At 39.7% G+C, this 18,670-nt stretch overlaps 1 protein-coding gene across 2 annotated transcripts in view; it reads right to left on the bottom strand.

Annotated features, from left to right (window-relative positions):
- Positions 1-2,608: 2,608 nt before the first annotated feature.
- UNC5D (unc-5 netrin receptor D) overlaps positions 2,609-18,670 on the bottom strand; it is a 600,815-nt gene continuing 584,753 nt past the window's right edge. For both annotated transcript variants that reach the window (XM_061177270.1, XM_061177271.1), the window contains 2 exons: positions 14,939-15,117; positions 2,609-2,910 (listed from right to left, as the gene is read on the bottom strand). In XM_061177270.1, coding sequence (XP_061033253.1) covers positions 2,706-2,910; positions 14,939-15,117 — 384 coding nt within the window. In that variant the 3' untranslated portion in view covers positions 2,609-2,705. The remainder of the gene's footprint in view (positions 2,911-14,938; positions 15,118-18,670) is intronic.

Here is an 18,670-nt window from a genome sequence, read left to right as displayed (position 1 = left end):
ACATCTTGGTCTGTAAATCTCAAAAACATGGGTTCTCTTTGGAATTCTTTTGTAAAATACTGCACAATCCTGACATGCAATAGCCATAGAATCTCAAGCTGTAGAAAACCTGTAGAAATCCTATGTAGAGTCCTAGCAGAAATAAGTAGGAGAAACGTAAAGACGAAACAAAATGGACTGAAAGATGGATTTGAACCTTGGGCTGAAATCCGAGATGAATCATGTTCCTTTGCTTCCTTTATCACTCAAAGTGATATGGTGATCAAGTGCATTTATTTGTAAAACCCAGGCCAAAGGAAAAAAAAAGCATAAACACATGGGAGGAAATTCTAGACAGTCAGGGATTGATAATAAATTCTTATCTTAAAATAATCTAGATAGATTCTAGGGGAAACATTAACATTTTTCATCTGTTTTAAAATATAAAAAATATATCAAAAATCTAAAAAAGATCTGTGTGGATTCACAGAATAGATAAAAACAATTATAAGGCCAATTAGAAGGGAAGAGGAAAAAAGGATATGATGTTTAAAACAAAAATCCTCCAAGATGGATAACAACATATGCTCTACACTGTACTTTCTGTAAGTTCCTATTCAACAGTTTAATGCAGATTCTTTCTGCATACCACCCATGCCAATCAACCCTCTGGTTTATTTTGGGTGGATGACCATCTACTTCCACTTCTATCTCAGAAATTATATCCCATCATTATGTTAAATGATTAACACTTCGATGCTTTCTGTCTTTTGCTCCCTAGAAGGAATAAACAAGTAGAGTATACTAGCAAAAAGGGTATTTTCCTGATCTAGTTATGGTATTTTGAAAATATGCTCAACAGTTCTAAGAGGACTTGTTTGTTCTGTATAATATGCCTTTGGTTCCTGAGAAAAGCAAGATGCTTTTTGAATTTCATGTAGCAAAGCCTTCCATCAATTACAGGGGACCTTATATACCACACATTCATTACAGAGAATGGCCAACACATTCAAGAGTTACTTCTTCAATGCCTTACCCAGGATATCATAAATTCAACCTATTTTAAGTATTTTTCACTTAGGTGGAGATTCACAACATTTTTTTAAACATGGGATCTACAAAAACATTGTTTAAAAAGTTGATCACATCCCTACTGCCAAGTACTCCCTACCTCCCCCATTCCCTATTTTTATTCTAATGGAGCCAACCTCTAAGTAGCTAATCAACTTTGTGGTTAATCTAGGTCCTTGACTTTGGTTGTCCTGATTCTGGACAGCTAATTAAAACATCCACCAAAAGATAATCAGGAGCAAATCTGTTCATCTGTAGTCTACCAGGACATCTTGTCAAAAATGATTAAATAGGATAAAAGATGGAGTGAAGTGTTAAGATGGGGGTCATGTATTGTCCATGGATTTCAATTCTCCACAGTATCACTGCCTCTCATTTAAAATGTAAAACAATATATTAATGGTCCTGGAAAGAAAGCATACTTGGTGAGGTTGAATTATCGGAGCTTGAAGGCTCCTTGAACAATGCATATGGTTTCTGAGACATTGTGGTAGAGGTATTCCTCAGGTCTATGTACTCGGCTATCATTTAGAGCAAAGACCATCTGCTAATTTCCCAAGAGGCAAAACGAGGATGACCTATAGCCCCATGGAGAGATTTTGTGATAACATAGTACCAAAAGGCTAGAAAATTCAAGAACTGGATTGTGAAGGACAGTAAACCCCCTCATCCCTTCATAACAACTGTACTGGGGAACTAAATCAACACCTGCATCCTAGAATAACAGCTTATTTTGAGGCCTATGGCATCTGCAGTTCATGTTTCCTTGGACCTGATTTGACCTCCCTGGTCTCTAAAATCTGTATGATAAGCTGTGTTCTGATAGCGTTTGCAATTTGCGTGGCTTAGCTGGGAATAGAGATGGTCCTACTTTGAGTTAGAAAAAAATAAATTTCCATATTGAAAAGTCTATGCTCCTTGAAACCTTCCCCCTAGTGTAATGGGTAAGGAAGGGGAAGAAAGAATGTGGATAGATTTGGTCCTTGGAGAAAATGGAAGAGGGGTAGGTACGCTGTTAGAGCTAGCTTGTGATCTCTCTACCTCTTGATCTTGTTTCCATTAAGTGGCTAGGATAGATAGGGAATTGGTGCTGGTGTGGTGTACTCAGATTCGAAATTCTAAATACCCTCCTTGACGTTGTTGAAGTCCTACAGATGGGTTGGCAACCGTGTTTCACTTCTAAGAGCCAGTTGACAATGATTGCCGGCATCCCAGATGCCAGTTGGTAGAAAACTCAGACAATCTGGTGCCAGAATCAGCTGGTCCTTTGGGGCACATCATTAAAAATCTGTTGCAAAACATGCACTTATTCAATCTCTGCCTTCCCAGCTTTGCTGTAGCTCATCTTTTCCCACAGTTACTTCTATCTAGATACGTCCTCGCTTTTATCCTTGCCACTCCAAATCTGAGAAGTTCCTCAACTGTGAACCGGAGTGTGGCTTCAGAGGAGACACATATATTTAAGAGAGCTTGTACTTTTCCCTATTAACATATTTTACCTATATAAAATGCAGTTTCTTCAATCAGGGATGCTCACTGATTGTAAATGAAGGCTGAATTCCCCAAATGCCACTGGGCAGAAAGCCGCCTCTTTCTTTCCCCTGTAAAGCAAATGTCCCGAAGTTGGCCATCACTCTCTCATGAGAGGAAATGGACTAGAGTCCATTTTGCCTGCTGTAGCTGAAGTCGGCTTCATCGAGCTGGGATTCCTTAATGTTCGAGAGTTTCGTGTGTGTCCTCCCAATCTCTTCAAGGGCACAGGCCAGGGAGTCAAGGTCACCATCATGCTGATGACGAGCTTCCCACAGGTTCAAAATGACAGCAGACGGGCTACTTTGTGTAGCAAAATAAGATAAATTCCTAGACAGAGAGTTAAATAAACAAAATGACAAAATAAAAATAGAAATAAAGGAACAAATACAAATCACTATAAGGGAATTAAAAATGAATTGGAACAGATATTATTAAAATAGGCATAAAGAGCTCCACTAAGGCAGGTCTGGGGACAGTCCAGTTTGTATCCCAACACTAAACTGAAACTGTACTTTGGAGGGTTACCAATGACCTTCTTAATCCTCCATGTCTTTTTCTAGTCCTCACTTTCCTTGAGTTGTGTGTGTATACATGTACGTGTGTTTCTCTCTTGAACACCCTCTTGTAAAGCTCTACTTCATTAGCTTATGTGATGATATAACTCATTCCTTTTTTTTTTTTTCCCCCAAAATATCTGACCCCTCTTTATGTCTCTCACGGTAAACCTAAGGGCTGTCAAGATTTTATCTGTGTCTTCTTGGGCTCATATACTAAATGGAGTAGTTATCAACTCCACGTGGACAGTGTCTAAGTCGGCATCTCCTGTCTTATAGGTTAATAATGAGCTAGTCACAGATCTTTAAATGACTTTGGGACTGCTCCAGTTAGATATAGCTTTCCACTTCCTCAGACTCGGTGCATCAGGAATCGATATACTCTCCAGGCCTCCATTGGCCCCCATTCTAACTATAACAAATATCCCAGTAATTACAACCATCCTTCTAATCTCTCACACTAGGACATTTATTTCTGAGTCTTCTCTTTGTTTTTTTCTTTTTGACAAACTCATCAGCTTCACTCTTCCTCTCCATTCATACTATTTGTATTTAATTTATGCTCTATCATTTTATGACTAAATTCCAGCAGAAGCCTTATAGCTCTTTATTTCTCCAAACTCTCCAATATACCTTGCATTCTATTTCATAAATCATCATGTATCTACTCCACTTGTTTTCAGTGCCAGCCTTGGTCTGGCCTCAAACTAGCTCTGGTAATATATATATATTTTTCCCTCAATATTCTTTTCTCCTTTGAGACATCAACACTGACTTAGGTAATACTTTGTTCTTGCTCTCATCCAATGTATTCTGTTCACTAGGAAATGGCCACTTTCCCCTCTGTTTATCAAGATCCTATACTCCTACGATGCCTGGATTGTAGATAATTCTCATGTCCTCTTCTCTCAAAGTAATTTATTTCTTTTCTCAACTCTTTTTATGCTTCTGCTTAAATTTTCATGTGAGTAAAACGCTTATATATTCCATGTGTGTGACCTCTGCCTTCTCCGTGTGATTGCAGACACCTGAAAGAGAAGGGTCATAGCTAATCATTTTCTGATTCTACAACAGCACTTATAATACTGTGACAGGTATTTATTCCATATCCATCAACTGAGTAGTTGATTGCTAGGAGCTTGTTTCAGATGATATAGGATCTTCAGGGAAAACAAATGATAACCTTTTGGACAATGACTTTGTTCTGATGAAGACTGAGACAACACAGAGGATTAAAAGGTCACAGTTTTTCACAGGTACTTTTGCAGCAGGGATAGAAATGTCACCTCTGGTAAAATTCTGATGAGTTGAAAAGATTTTCCAGAGTCAACCAAGAATTGCCTATTTTGAGGATGGTACAAGTTTCCATCACCAGACTCAGCATATAATCACAAAGCAGACTCATGTAGCCAAGAGCAAGTGGAAGAGAAGACAAGCTTTTAAGGGCACGTTATCATTTACAAACAACATACACACATAGTAATTCTGAGTGAATAAAGTGCTGTTTTATTCAAAGGTCTTACGACACTACTTAAAGCTAGTTGGTTGCCAAATAGCACAAATATCAGGGTACGACATATGCTTTCCACTACATCTGAATCTTTCATTGAGAGAGGGAGAAGGCCAGCTTAAAAATATTCTCTCCAGTTTCTTTTCCTTTTATCTTTCCTTCCTTCTCCCCATCGCCGCCCCCTCCATAGCTGGCCTTGGAATCAAATATAGTTATTTATTTCTACACTAATAGAAATGGCAAAGCAAATGTTGCTCCTGTAGTTGAAGGGATCCTAGTTCCTTCTATTCAAAACATTGTTTTGAATACTGCCACTTCCTTTTAGTTGTAGGGAGCTGTTTGTGGGGAAAGCTGCTGTATCTCCAGGTCTGTAAATAGACTGGTACACCCCAACCAATGTGCAGGCAGAATACAAACTGGAGGAATAGCTGAGAAAAGAGGCAAAAACTGAGAGACTGTGTGAGTGGATTCTGGGTGGGCTGTGTGATAATCTCTTTCCATGTAATTTATGAGAATAATGACCATTGACACACATTGTTTCCTGGAGTGGGGAAATAATTCTTTATGCTCGCCATTGTTATTTCAAAAGAAAAATAATGCTGGCAAGCACAACAAAAAGAAGCACAGATTTCTCATATTATTGAAGGTTTATATTTTGTATTTCCTACTGAACCACAATGGACTAGTGTCTTTTGGAGTGACTGGATCCTTGTGACCCTATTAACCCCAAAGCTACCCTTTATTCTGTACCAGGGGTTGACAAACTATTTCTTTAAAGGCCCAGACAGCAAGTATTTTTGACCGTGGGGGCCACATCTGGTCTCTGTAGCAGCTACTCAACTTCGCCATGGTAGTGGGAAATGGCCATAGACAATACATAAGTGAATGTGCATGTCTGTGTTCCAGGAAAACTTTATTTAGAGACACTGAAATTTGAATGTCATATACTTTTCACATGTCACACCATATCTATCACTCTTGTTTTGTTTATCCTCCTGAAACCATTCTAGCTCTGGGGCTATAGAAAAGCAGGTGTTGGGCCAGATTTAGCCCCTAGGTCATGGTGCTGACCACGTTCCATGTTGTCTTATAACCCAAACTAGATTTCCAGACATAGTAGTCATTTCAGAGAAGATGAGATTGAACTTTCATTTTGTGCTGCATCTGAAAATAAGCACCTAGAGGGTGAAAGTTGCTGGGTCCTCAAGCTACATGTCCTGCCCCAAGCACTCTGAGACCTTTATCCTTGGTAACGTTTGGGGAGCTTTGACATTTCAGGACATGAGAAGAAGATCTGGGCATGAAAACGCAAAAACAAAACTTTAGGAGCGGCATACAGACTATGTTTTGGAGGTTGTGATGACTCTTTGTCCCAACATGCTATTCAAAATATTCATGAATCCAGTTGCAGTGTGAAGGTGTTTTAAGTGCACCTGCCTAGAGGAAGAAGAGCAGAGCTGGAGGATGACTCTTGCCAGCCACTTGGTTCTGAGAAGTCCTGCAAATGCCCTGATTTGTAGACTAGGCACCCAGGGCTACAGGAAGCTAAATGATCAAAGAGGCAGAAGTAGAACTCTCCCTTGGCATGGTTCTCTGAACATACTGTAGCAAGTGAAATGTGCTCCCCAAAGCATGTTCCCGATTGATGCTCTGAATTTATACAAGTACACTCGGCAACACACACAAATCTCAAATTCCACTTAATTTTAGTAAATACACGTAGGAGCATATCAGCCTTATTAAAAATGATTCAGTCAGCTTTGTCGTAAACAGACATCCTATTAAACTATACTTACTTGTCTACACCAGAAGAATTAATAGACAAAAGACACTAAAGTGCTAATGCTATAGGCTATTTCTCAAACTTAGTTGGATTATTTTACTGCTTACATGTGTACAAATGCATTATGATTTTTTTGAAAATATATACCCTATATCCATTTGGTTATCTCCATACCTCCCTTTTGAAATTATTTTGATCCCAATCCGTGTGACCCATTTCTCTTCATAATAATGCTGGTGCATTTGGACACCAGCAGGTAAATGCACACACAATTCAGGGAACATTGTTAATACTAGAAAACAGAATTCATAGCAATAGTTGATTTCCTGAGTCTTTGATTTTTTTTTTTTTTTTGAAATGAATAAAGAACATTTGGCAAAAACAGTCATCTTGAAATTCAGGTGGATGGCTCAAAACAAAACAATTTTTTCCTTTCTCTTTGAAAAATGTTTAAAGAAGTAAATGTTTATTATGCTTGCCTTAGATGCTTCATATTGTTACTTCTTTATGCACTGAATCTTTTGTCATAGCCTTTTCAAATTCTGATCGACTGAGGTAATTCTGAAAAATAAGATTTATTTTTTTGTGGTTCATAAAGATGCTGCATACTGTGTACATAAGATTATTTACTCTCTAAATTTTAAGAATTTACCTTAGAATCATCCTATGTCTTCAGTTTATTTGTCCTAAGTCCTGTAGACTCAGTGACCCCCCATCTTTTTCTTTGGAACTCTCACTGAAAGAGTCCAGATAAACTAAAAAACCACATGCTAAGACAGCTGTATAGATTTATCCATGTAAATTCATTGAGTAGTAATAGTTTATTAAGTTTAATTTTGCTTTGTTGAGCCTACATGCTTTCTATTCACCTGAGCCCCTGAGTTGTTTTATTACTATGATTAATTTCTTCTTTCTGAGACTTCCTTATCTGTGCTGTCCCCCAGCCCAATTAAAATTCCATTCTTTATGTGGAAGCCAGGGCAGAATTGGGAACATGAATCTTTAGCAATTTCACTAGCTAGACAGAGGCCAACTTACAATGGTGTATATGGGTCAACCACCAAATTTTTATATAGAATCTCAGTTTTCAAAATACATCTTCAAATGAATGACCGCGTTAAACTGATAACGAAGATTAGGTTATTTCGAGAATTTCTGGAAATAGTTATTGTGCCATCTGTTTTCTTTTTTGGGTACAAAGAGGAAGAGAGAATTGAGGACCATGATAAAATTCTGCCATATAAGTCTATATACTGTTGCAATGCAGGGCTCATTTTATGGAAAGGAAAAGTGTCTAGGTGTCCAGTGTGAATTGAAAGATACCACCCTTTCTTTAGTACTTGAAAGCAGTATTCAAATACAAATGTCTCAGGGAATAGTAACATCTAAATCCTCAATCAGTTAACAAAAAGATTAGATAACAGTAACCGATGGGGCACAGGTCTGAGACTCTATCTGAGCCCTGGGGACATGCACGCAGGAAGAGCTACCAAGGGCACGTGCACCTGCGCTTAAAGCTGGAGTCTGCCTGCTTAGGGTCTTAGTTCTATCTGACTATGTGTGGCCTATAAGGGACTCCCTTTCATTCTGAATTCCAGATAACGAAGCTTTTATCTTAGTTACTCAGGGCCATGCTACCAGGGGGCTGACATGCCTATTTGAAAGCTGTAAGCTCTTCTTTGTAACTAATGGTGAGAATGAATTTCCTCTGTAATAAAACCTAGCAGGGGACCACATCTGCACTGCAGCCTAACATCCTTAGCACAGGAAGACGCCTGATCCCAGGTACATGCCGCACTTTCATTCAGAATTTAGGATGTCACCCAGCACTTCCAAGTACAAGGGAGCACTTGCACCTGTAACATTAAGGCAGCAAGTATGTTTATGTTCTATAAGCTGTTGCCATTTATATCTAAGTCAACTTTTTTTTTTTTTAAAAAGCATATTGAAAAATATCTTCCTGGTCGGTTGGCAGCATAGAAAGTGAAAACTAAGTTAAGCTGCCTATAATAAATTGGGAGACATCATTATAAGAACGGTGCATAGTCCTACTGTAGAGTACCAAATAGGGAATTGAAACATAGTCATAATGAAAAAAAATATTAATATCCCCGCTATCATCGTAATTGTCTCATTTAATGAAAGCCTCTTATGTGACCACAACCAACCCCTCCCTATGGTTCTTTAAATGCAAATAGAAGAGAAAAGCCACTTATACTGGACAGTGGTGACTGGACCACAGCATAAGCATTTGGTCCATTCCTCAAGCTTTCATCCCCAAACTTCATCCTCACTGGGTACTCAACAAACAGCAGAGCAGCTTTCAGGATAAAGCAAGTCTGTTTCATTTCCTAAAGAATAAGCAAAAGATGCTTGCCATTATGTCACCTCTGCCTATTGCCCCCCTGTGCCTTCAAATGAAAGGAAGCTGGTATGGGGAACCCGCAAGGAAAAGATACAGGCAGTTGAAAACATGCTGTGCCCTAAAGGTGGTACATTAATTCTTTTGGACCAATTAATTTGGCAATAAAATTCCCCTCATAGTTCTTCCTTTTGCCTATTTCATTATCTGGCTCCTGAAAGTGACTAGCAAGGATTCTTCCTTCTTTGGAAAATGTATGTTAGCCCTGGAGCCTTCAGGACCCCCTGTGAGTTGCCAAACAGGAATAAAACCAGTTGTAGACTCTTGTTTTCAATTCTCCAGTTTCATTCCTGATAAGGCTCTGACAATTTCTCATATTTGGCAATGAAAGGCAATGAAAACTGCAAAATCAGATCTCAACTTTTCTCTGAATTGGGATATAGCATAGAAAAATACGTCTCATTTAATGTTCCTCTTCAATAACGTTGAGACATTTTCAAGAATCCTGAGGGTAAAGGAGAATGGCCACTATTTGTTCCAAGAGAAAAGACCACAGTGCTAATCCTGAAGGGGGAAAGGGAGAAATATTGATACCTTTCCTTTTGCAAAATACTCAGTGTGTTTCAATAAAACCTCACAAATAATCGCAAAGAAATAGTTAAGCACTTTATTAAAGGACTCTCTAATGAATTAGGCAAAATCCTTTCCATAATTTCATTTTCTCAAATTATGAAAACATCACATCCAGGGATTGTGACTTTGTCAGCTTTTCCAGGTCTCTTTGAGACAGACCCGTGAAGGGGATTATTTCGGCTATAAAGGGGCTTGGGCATGTCCATCTTTTCTGAAAACTACATTAGCTTAAAGGAGGGAAACCTAGTCCTTCAAAGACCAATGCAAACTCGCCCCTTGTCACCACCCCTGCAGCTTAGAGTGGGAGCGTGACTTTGGTTCTCTTGGAGGCATAGAAACAGGTTCTCTCCCTTATTGCCTTTAGGAGAAACACCTGCCACTTATAAACCATATACCGTTTGTTCATGGCTAAACTGGCCCTAGGCTGTTTTCAGATTCGTATTAGTAGGCAGTTTCATGAGTCCCTAACTTAAGCGGAATGAAGCCTGAACACCCACCACTTGGCTGTGCTGGGTCCCTCTGGCTTCACACTGAGGGCTCTTCAAATCCAGACTCTGCACAAGTCCATTGGGCCAGAACCAGAAAATCTGATTGGAGCTTTATCATATTTTGCCTCCAAGGATCTGTGTAATGAATGCTATCTTCCTGTGCATTAATTCTCCTTAGAAGAGTCATGGATATTGTTTTCTGGAAATGGCAGCCTCACATCCATTTTTATTATTTAAAGGTTAGGATGTGTTTTCTGGCCTCTAGTCTGCAGAGCCCAGACAGCTTCATTTGGTGTAATCCTAGCAAATCCCAAAACACAAGAGTGAAAAATATCTAGTCTCACAGGTCCCTGAGTGACCACCCTTGGTGGTCTGCCTGTGAAGCAGGCATTCTGTATATATTTTGTAATCACTTTCTCTCTCTTTTTTCCTCCTCCTTCCTTCACCCCCAAAGAAAGCTGGCCCCGGGACTTCCACTTTTAGTGAATTCTCAGGAGTTACTCAGAGACAGATTAATAAACTGTCTTGCGACCTTCCTCTGTCCTTTCCCACTGCCCTCTGGCCATTTCACTGTTCCTGTGTATCCAGTTAAGAGGGGGGACAGAGGGAATAAAAGGATTTGACCTCAACGTGAGAAGATTCTGCTTCTCATTAGAGGTCCTGTTAAAAGATTTGGTGGAAAAATAAGTTACTGTAGCACCGCTGATCAGCCATGAAGTTTGAGAAATTTCATTTGCTCATGATTTCTATACCATCACGCAAAAACATTAACATCCAAAATACATTTGAACTATTTTACCCAGCTGACCATTAATAAATATGTTTCTCTGGCAGTGTGCTGACGCAGTTTCAAACAAGTGTACTATTATAAGAAACTGTTAATGAGGTGTGGTTTATCTACTCCTTTCCATCTTGGAATCCTTTCTTCCATTTTGGTCACTTCCCTTCTCCTCATCCTCTTGTATCTCGTGCACTTTATCCAGCGTCTGTTCCCACGGCAACTTGGTCAAGCTGGCTATGTTTTCACAAGGGCTTCTGGAATATGAAAATCATGAGGCCTTAAAGAAGAATGATCCAATAGTAGAATTTCAGGTACTGAAAGACAGGAATCCTCCACAGAGTCAGCCATGTAACCTCTCTTTTGAGACCAGCTTTCAAAATCCTTTGACACTTATTCATTTCCATTCTATTAGGAGGCAAGTTTTTAAGGTCAAGTATACTATCCAAAGAAAAAGTTCATGTCATTCATTCAAGACAAATTTCTTGAATTTCCCCAAACTAGATAGTACTATCTAGGTATGTCTAACTGTAATTAAAAAATAAAAAAGTATCATAAAAATACAAAGTGCTATGGAAGTTTAGATATGGAAGATTACTTCTAGCTGAAGCAGTTAGTTTCTGATATCATTTAATTTGTTTAGTTCTCAGCAAAGCTCCCCACCATCTACTCCTACGTGATCAACTCCTTATTAGTCCCACCTACCTACCAATCACCTGTGACCAAGAGCATTGAAGAGGAGAGTTATTGCAGCTGGATTTGTAGAATAAATGTGCAATCTCAGCTCTAAAATGCAGCAAGTATGGGCCCTGAGTAATTGTCAGTTTGCCCACAGAATCTGTAATTGCAACTGTTAACTATGACATTCTTTGCTAGGCTGTGTGGTTTATTTATCATAATCCATATGCCAAGCAAGTTGCAAGGCCACCTGCGTTGCTGCCTTAAGCGCACCCACTGACATGTCTCACATTCTAAGCCTTTAACTTCCTATTTCATGTATGTTCTCTCCTATTCAGACCTAAGTAGAAACTTGTTAGGCAAAAAGGCAAATTATCATCAGTGACATTTGCATTTACCGAAAGGAGGAGAACATTTTCACTGGCAACACGATAACAGTGAATGTTTCCTTCCACTCCCTTTGAAAATGCTTCCTTCATGGTTTGAGGGCTGTTGCTTTACTAGCTTTTCACTTTTGGAAATTGAAAGGAAGGAGAGAGTCAGGTAAAGGTGCTGTCACAAGATCAAGGTAGGTGAATTCCCGAATAGAAGACCGACTCTGTGCTTTGTGATCATCTTTCTCTCGTGATCCCAGGGTTGATGAAATCTCAAGCTATCCAACAGCTTTCTTACCCAATAATACCGGCATATTGACAACGTCAGATTTCTGTGTTTTAACACACATTAATGATCACATTAGCGACTGATGATTATGTAGTATAATAAGTACTATATTATTTGTAGCCCTAAGAGAGTAAGACCAGTGATTTGGGATTACACAATAAGAAGTTGTGACAAATTACATCTGAAAATCTCCTTCATCTCTGTCACATAGGTTTCTTCCCAGGTAGGAGAAGATACATTTTTGCTACAGTAGTGAAAATGTATAATGAACTTGACAATTTCTGCAAAATGAGAATGAGGATTAGCTAACATGGTGCGAGGTGATTTTCCATCATCTTTCTCTTTCGGCTTCTCTGAACATCTTCGTGGCCATCTCTGCCGGAACAGCACCAGCTTGCAGAAAGGGACCTTATCCCGTGCCTTAGCTTAGCCTCAGGTGTAACTCTGACTGCAGCAACAGGTCCTATGAAAGTTTTACTAAATGAGAGCAGACTCATTTAAATGAGGGGTCAGCAGACTATGTACTGTAGGCCAAATACATTGCCTCCTTTCGTAAATAATGTTTATTGGGACACAGCCCCGCCTGTTTGTTTAGATATTTCCTGTGGCTGCTCTCACACCGCAGAAACAGAGTTGAATAATTGCTGAGTAGTTGCAATAGATCATATATGGCCTAAACTATTTACTGTCTCTGGGTCTTTAACAGAAAAAAGCCTGCTAACCCCTAGTTTTGAATCGTTCTTACTCCATAATGAGACTACTATTGGAGAGTTAAGCTAGAGAATAAAGAGGAAGGAAATGCCATTCACTGAAGTTGAATATGGTAGCTAAATAAGGTTTAAAGATTAAACCTTATTTAAATACAAAGATTCCGTGCATTCATGCTATTCTAACTTGCTATTAATTGTGAACATTTCAAAGGGACTAACTAACATTTATTTAAAATGGACATTTTCTTAGAACCATGTTAGAAACTTGCCATAAAGTAGGTTGTTTGAATTTTGTATACTAAGGACGTTTAGGCTTTCCTGGAGAGAGGGGTCTTAGGGAGAAACAAATGCAAGCAAAAACAAGCAGGCACATCAAATGGTTGCCTTTTTTGACCCCGACATTGGAGGGGACAAGCGTGCTCCTGTGTAGCTATTTACTGCTCATTAGAGCCCAGACACAAAAGGATGCTAACCTTAGTCTCCCAGTTTGAAATGCATTTTCCCTACTGTGCAAGGTCAGAAACTGATGGCTTCGGAGGCGGCCTGTGTAGTTCTCGTATGTTTACTGTAAGTGGAGAATAAAATGAACAAGGCAGGAACATGCACATGCTTCTTTAGCAAATTAATGCCAGCATCCATGGGTAGGTAGATATTTTGTGGCAATTATTTTCTTGTGAATTAAAAATCATCAACTCTTATTGCCAGAATGGATTAGAGAGTTAATGTAGTTTGAATTCTATGAATTGCATCTGTAGAAAAAGTAACATAGGGATGGTAAGTGATGTGTTTGGGCAGACTGGTATTAGCTGTAGAACCAGGGCTGCTGTACAGAGCTTCTGAGTCCCTGCCCAATGTTCATTTTTCTTTCTTTAGACCAAATTCTGTCCTCTGGCTGAGTTTTTCATTCTTGTCCCCAGGTTGATCAGAAAGTGAACGTGACATAGTCATGGTGTTCATAGGTTATACATGATACATCTCATCCTTTAACAAAGTTGCTGGGAAAAATTCAACCTAATTTTTTTTCCCCTATACACTCAGACATTTTTGTATTCTCTCATTTTCACTATCTGCCTTTTTCAAGAATGTGTTCTTTTTGGGCCTGCCTGTCTGTAAATTCCATTTTCTCTTATAGCCATGCCTTCTCTCTTGATTTTCCTCTCTGAGTCTGACTGCTTTCTAGTTGGGCCCTTCGTTCTTGGATTCTGGATCCCTTTTGAAACAGGGAGCAGCCCTCTTTCCTTTCTTGGCAGACATCTACCTTCCTTTCAGAGAAGAAAGAGTCAGGTAGGATGTCTGTGAAAACAAAGAACAAAAAAAGTGGAAATGACAGAGTAAGCCAAACAGTAAGAAAAATAAGGCTTTGTCTCAAAAGAAAAAAAAAAAAGTACCAAAGGAAAGGGAAGGAAAAGGGTGCTGGGAAAACTTGTTCTCTTTTCATTCTGGGGTTTGCGGGGTGGGTTAGGGAGAGAGGAGATCCTATTTGTCAATGCCTTTTCCCCACCAGTCATCCCTCAAGCTGAGCCCTAACTGGCCTCCCCATCAGTGCTGTTCTGAATAGCATCACCCCTGCTTTTTCTCATCAAAGTACGAGCGCCCACTATGAATCTCTCTATTCTCCTTTCAACTCAACCACAACAGTAGCCCAGTAATGAATAGTGTCGGTTTAAGCAGCAGACTTTTGCTTTTGCTTGTTTAATGCCCTCTGCCTTCAGACCTGAGAGGTATCATCTCAAACTTCCTTTCTTATATTCACGCACCCATTTCTTCAGGCTGAGCATATCCTTATTAGGGGTTAAATAACACTTAAGGTTACCCGATGAGAGGGAAGAGGTGTGAGAGACTTGCTTCTTTGTTTCTCCATCACTGTCTCAAGACTCTGGGATCCCTCACCAGCACCAAGATGACAAAGTCTAAACCTCCATTATGGGGGCCCAATTAGCAAACCTGGAGATGGGACCAGGACTAAAGTAGGACTTTTCCGTAACGTCCCCAAAGGCAGAGTGGGGTGGCAGGAAGGGCCACACACTGTGTCATATTTTTGTTCTTTTCCCCCTTCCTTGTCCAGATTTCACATGAAATACAGCCAGAGAAATCCATACAGATATCAGGGCCTGGAAACCACGTGGATACACCCGCCCCATTTTATTTTTCAAGCTCTTTTAGTAAAATCCTCTTTTTGAAGTTGCCCCCAATTACCTGTTGATGCTGTTTTTCTGTGCTAACATCTGCCAGTCTTTGCCTTTGGCATTGGGGGTGTCAAATGTAGCACAAATCCGCTGTCTGATGGAGTAGGGAATTTTGAAGGCTTTGGGGCCAGTCTGTGCAGGGAAAGTGCTGTCCTCTTGTGCGAAGAAAGTGATGGTCTCTCTTTCATTCTATAAAAAAAATAAGGAAAGCAGGATCAGATCTAAGTAGAAGCCTTACTGATCAACACTTTTATTTTTTTAAGAAAAGTTGTGTTAACACACATGCAAAAAATGCTTGCCTGTTGTGATGGAGTCTATAAAATACACTGACAAGTTCCCCTCTCTTCTAAAATAGTAAATAATGTCTCTAGTAGCCTAGGAAACCGTGTACTGGAGCTTTACAAAAGCCTCTTCCACTCAGGGGAGTCACAATCTTCAGCTTCCTACATCCAAGGAGGTGTCAGGTGAGAGCAGAATTAGATTTTTTTTTACTTCTCAAAAAAAAAAAAAAAAATATCTAGAATCAGTAGGAAGAAGCTACCAGATGACAGATTTCAGTTCACTGTAAGGAGACCTTCTGAGAGTCAGAGCTGATCAGAGAAGAATGTGCTGATCAAAGGAGCTGGCTGGGAAGCCACGTGTCAGGAAAGCTACAAAGGGGACCTGATTGTATGTTGATCATTTTCAAGTGTGTGTTTCTCCCAGGCCTCAAGTGTGATTCTCTAGTAAATATTTTGGCTTTGTTTCAGAATTAAATTGCTTTTGTAAAATGGGAGGCAGCCACGAGTCAGCGATGAGACCTGTACTAGCCGGCAGAGTGCTGCAGGCTGGAGAGCTTCTGCCTGCTGTCTGCCCACTCTTGTGACTTAAGAGCTGTCCAGTGAGGATTAGTTATACATCATAACAATTAGATCATCATATCCAATGTGAAATCACACATCCCTCCATCATATCAGAATAGTTGCTGAAAGTTTATATGGACTAACAGAATTTTAAGGCTTGAAAGGTAGTTGAATCACTCCTGTGATTATGATGGGATACAAGGCAAAAGGGATTCTGCAAGTCCCTCATCAGTTGACTAGGCATTGACGAAGAGAGATTTTTCCGGGGTGGACCTGACCTAATCAAGTGGCTCTTAAAAGAGAGAAGATGCAGCTCCTAACTGGAGGTATCTCTCCTGCTGGCCTGGAAGGAAGCAAATAGCCACGCTGTGAACTGCCTATGATTGGGGGCGGGAGGGGGTGAAGCTAGGAACTGAGGGTGTCCCCTAGGAGCTGAGAGTGAGCCCTGTTCAACAGCCAGCAAGAAATTGGGGACTTCAGTCCTACAGCCACAAGGACCTGAATTTGTCAACAACCCTAATAAATTTGGGGACAAACCTCTGAGCTCAGATGAGAATGTACTGCTGCCACCACCACCTTGACCTCAGCCTTGTGAGATCCTGATCAGAGAACCCAGTTAGGCCATGCTTAGACTTCTGCCCTCAGAAAATGTGGGACAATAGCAGGTGTTGGTTTTTTCTGATAGATTTGTGGTAATTTGTTATGCAAGAGAAGAAAACTAATGCAAAGGGAAATTAAAACACAAATCTGAGGTCGGGTTAAGGGACTAGTTAGCACTGTTTAAACCCCAAGAAACTACCCTTTGCATTAGGAACTTGTCGACTTGGGCTGTCCTTTAAGTCAACACATGCCCTTCCTGAACTGCCCCTGTGAGCTTCCCCTGATGTTTTCCTGACATTTACACATCTCCTTCTGTGGACACCACAGCCACGGAAGCCCTTCTTGGCTAGTGTCCAGGCTCACGGAGCTATAAGCCTTCAGACTTGGTATGTCTTACATCTCCAAAAATCTGTTAATTGAGGAAACTAGTTCATGCAAAGATCTTATTAATGAATGACAATGTGTTTTGTCTTTCTGTAACCATTTAACACAGTTACATATGGGGGAATGTTTTGGAAACATAATGCCTTAACCCAGTATTCCCACAGGGTATCTCAGAAGATGTTCCAAGAAAGAGCAGTCACATGGTCAAATACTTTTTGAGAAATGCTGCACGTTATATCTTACTCTTGGAACTTCAAAGTACATGTTATCAGATTAAACAGGTTCTACTTACTGGTTTTAGTTCTATTCCCTGGACTATTATAGAACAACGCTCATCAAAATTCTTCCAGTTTTGGAGGTTAGGATGGACTAACAGAAAAAGTATGCTTTCAGAGTCAGAAAGATCTTGCTTTGGAGTATAACTTCACATTTCGTAGCTCAATGACCTTGGATGCTACAGGACTTCCCTCAGCCTCAATTTCCTAATCAGTCTTTGACATTTTTTATAGACTCCACAGGGGTTATAAACTTTAGTAGAAGTCACCCAGGTAGTTGGTGCCATAGCTAAAACTAGAATTCTGATACCCTAATACCTTTATCAGGACTCACTTCACTACATCACCCTGCATCAAGACAAGTACCAAAAATCCACAGAGAAGGGTGGTTCAGAAAAATGCTCTCTGAGTGATATTAGCATTGTGTTTCAAGAATTAAGAGTAGTAGAGCTTCATGGAGGAGGCATTTGAGTTGACCTTGAAGGATGGGTAGCTATTGAGTGAACAGAAATTGATTAGATAAGCAGTTATTTTTGGCAGAGTAGTCAATTCTTTTCTTTTTTTTGCCTTTATTGTATATATTATTTTATACAGCAAGTTCTTATTAGTTATCTATTTTATACATATTAGTGTATATATGTCAATCCCAGTCTCCCAATTCATCCCCCCCACTTTCCCCCCTTGGTGTCCATACGTTCTCTACATCTGTGTCTCTATTTATACCTTGCAAGCCAGTTCATCTGTACCATTTTTCTAGATTCCACATATATGTGTTAGCATATGGTATTTGTTTTTCTCTTTCTGACTTACTTCACTCTGTATGACAGTCTCTAGGTCCATCCACCTCACTACAAATAACTCAATTTTGTTCCTTTTTATGGCTGAGTAATATTCCATTGTATATTTGTACCACATCTTCTTTATCCATTCAACTGTCGATGGGCATTTAGGTTGCTTCCATGACCTGGCTATTGTAAATAGCGCTGCAATGAACACTGGGGTGCATGTGTCTTTTTGAATTATGGTTTTCACTGAGTATATGCCCAGTAGTGGGATTGCTGGGTCATATGGTAATTCTCTTTTTAGTTTTTTAAGGAACCTCCATACTGTTCTCCATAGTGGCTGTATCAATTTACATTCCCACCAACAGTGCAAAAGGGTTCCCTTTTCTCCACACCCTCTCCAGCATTTATTGTTTGTAGATTTTTTGATGACGGCCATTCCAACTGGTGTGAGGTGATACCTCATTGTAGTTTTGATTTGCATTTCTCTAATGATTAGTGATGTTGAGCAGCTTTTCATGTGCCTCTTGGCCATCTCTATGTCTTCTTTGGAGAAATGTCTATTTGGGTCTTCTGCCCATTTTTGGATTGGGTTGTTTGTTTTTTTTAATATTGAGCTGCATGAGCTGTTTATATATTTTGGAGATTAATCCTTTGATTCATTTGCAAATATTTTCTCCCATTCTGAGGGTTGTCTTTTCGTTTTGTTTATAGTTTCCTTGGCTGTGCAAAAGCTTTTAAGTTTCATTAGGTCCCATTTGGTTATTTTTGTTTTTATTTCCATTACTCTAGGAGGTGGGTCAAAAAAGATCTTGCTGTGATTTATGTTAAAGAGTTTTCTTCCTATGTTTTCCTCTAA

Source organism: Eubalaena glacialis, chromosome 20, assembly GCF_028564815.1.
Source record: "Eubalaena glacialis isolate mEubGla1 chromosome 20, mEubGla1.1.hap2.+ XY, whole genome shotgun sequence".
In the NCBI taxonomy this organism is placed as follows: Eukaryota; Metazoa; Chordata; class Mammalia; order Artiodactyla; family Balaenidae; genus Eubalaena; species Eubalaena glacialis.
The sequence above is the reverse complement of the archived record's forward strand: the minus strand, read 5'-3'. Positions and strand labels throughout refer to the sequence as shown.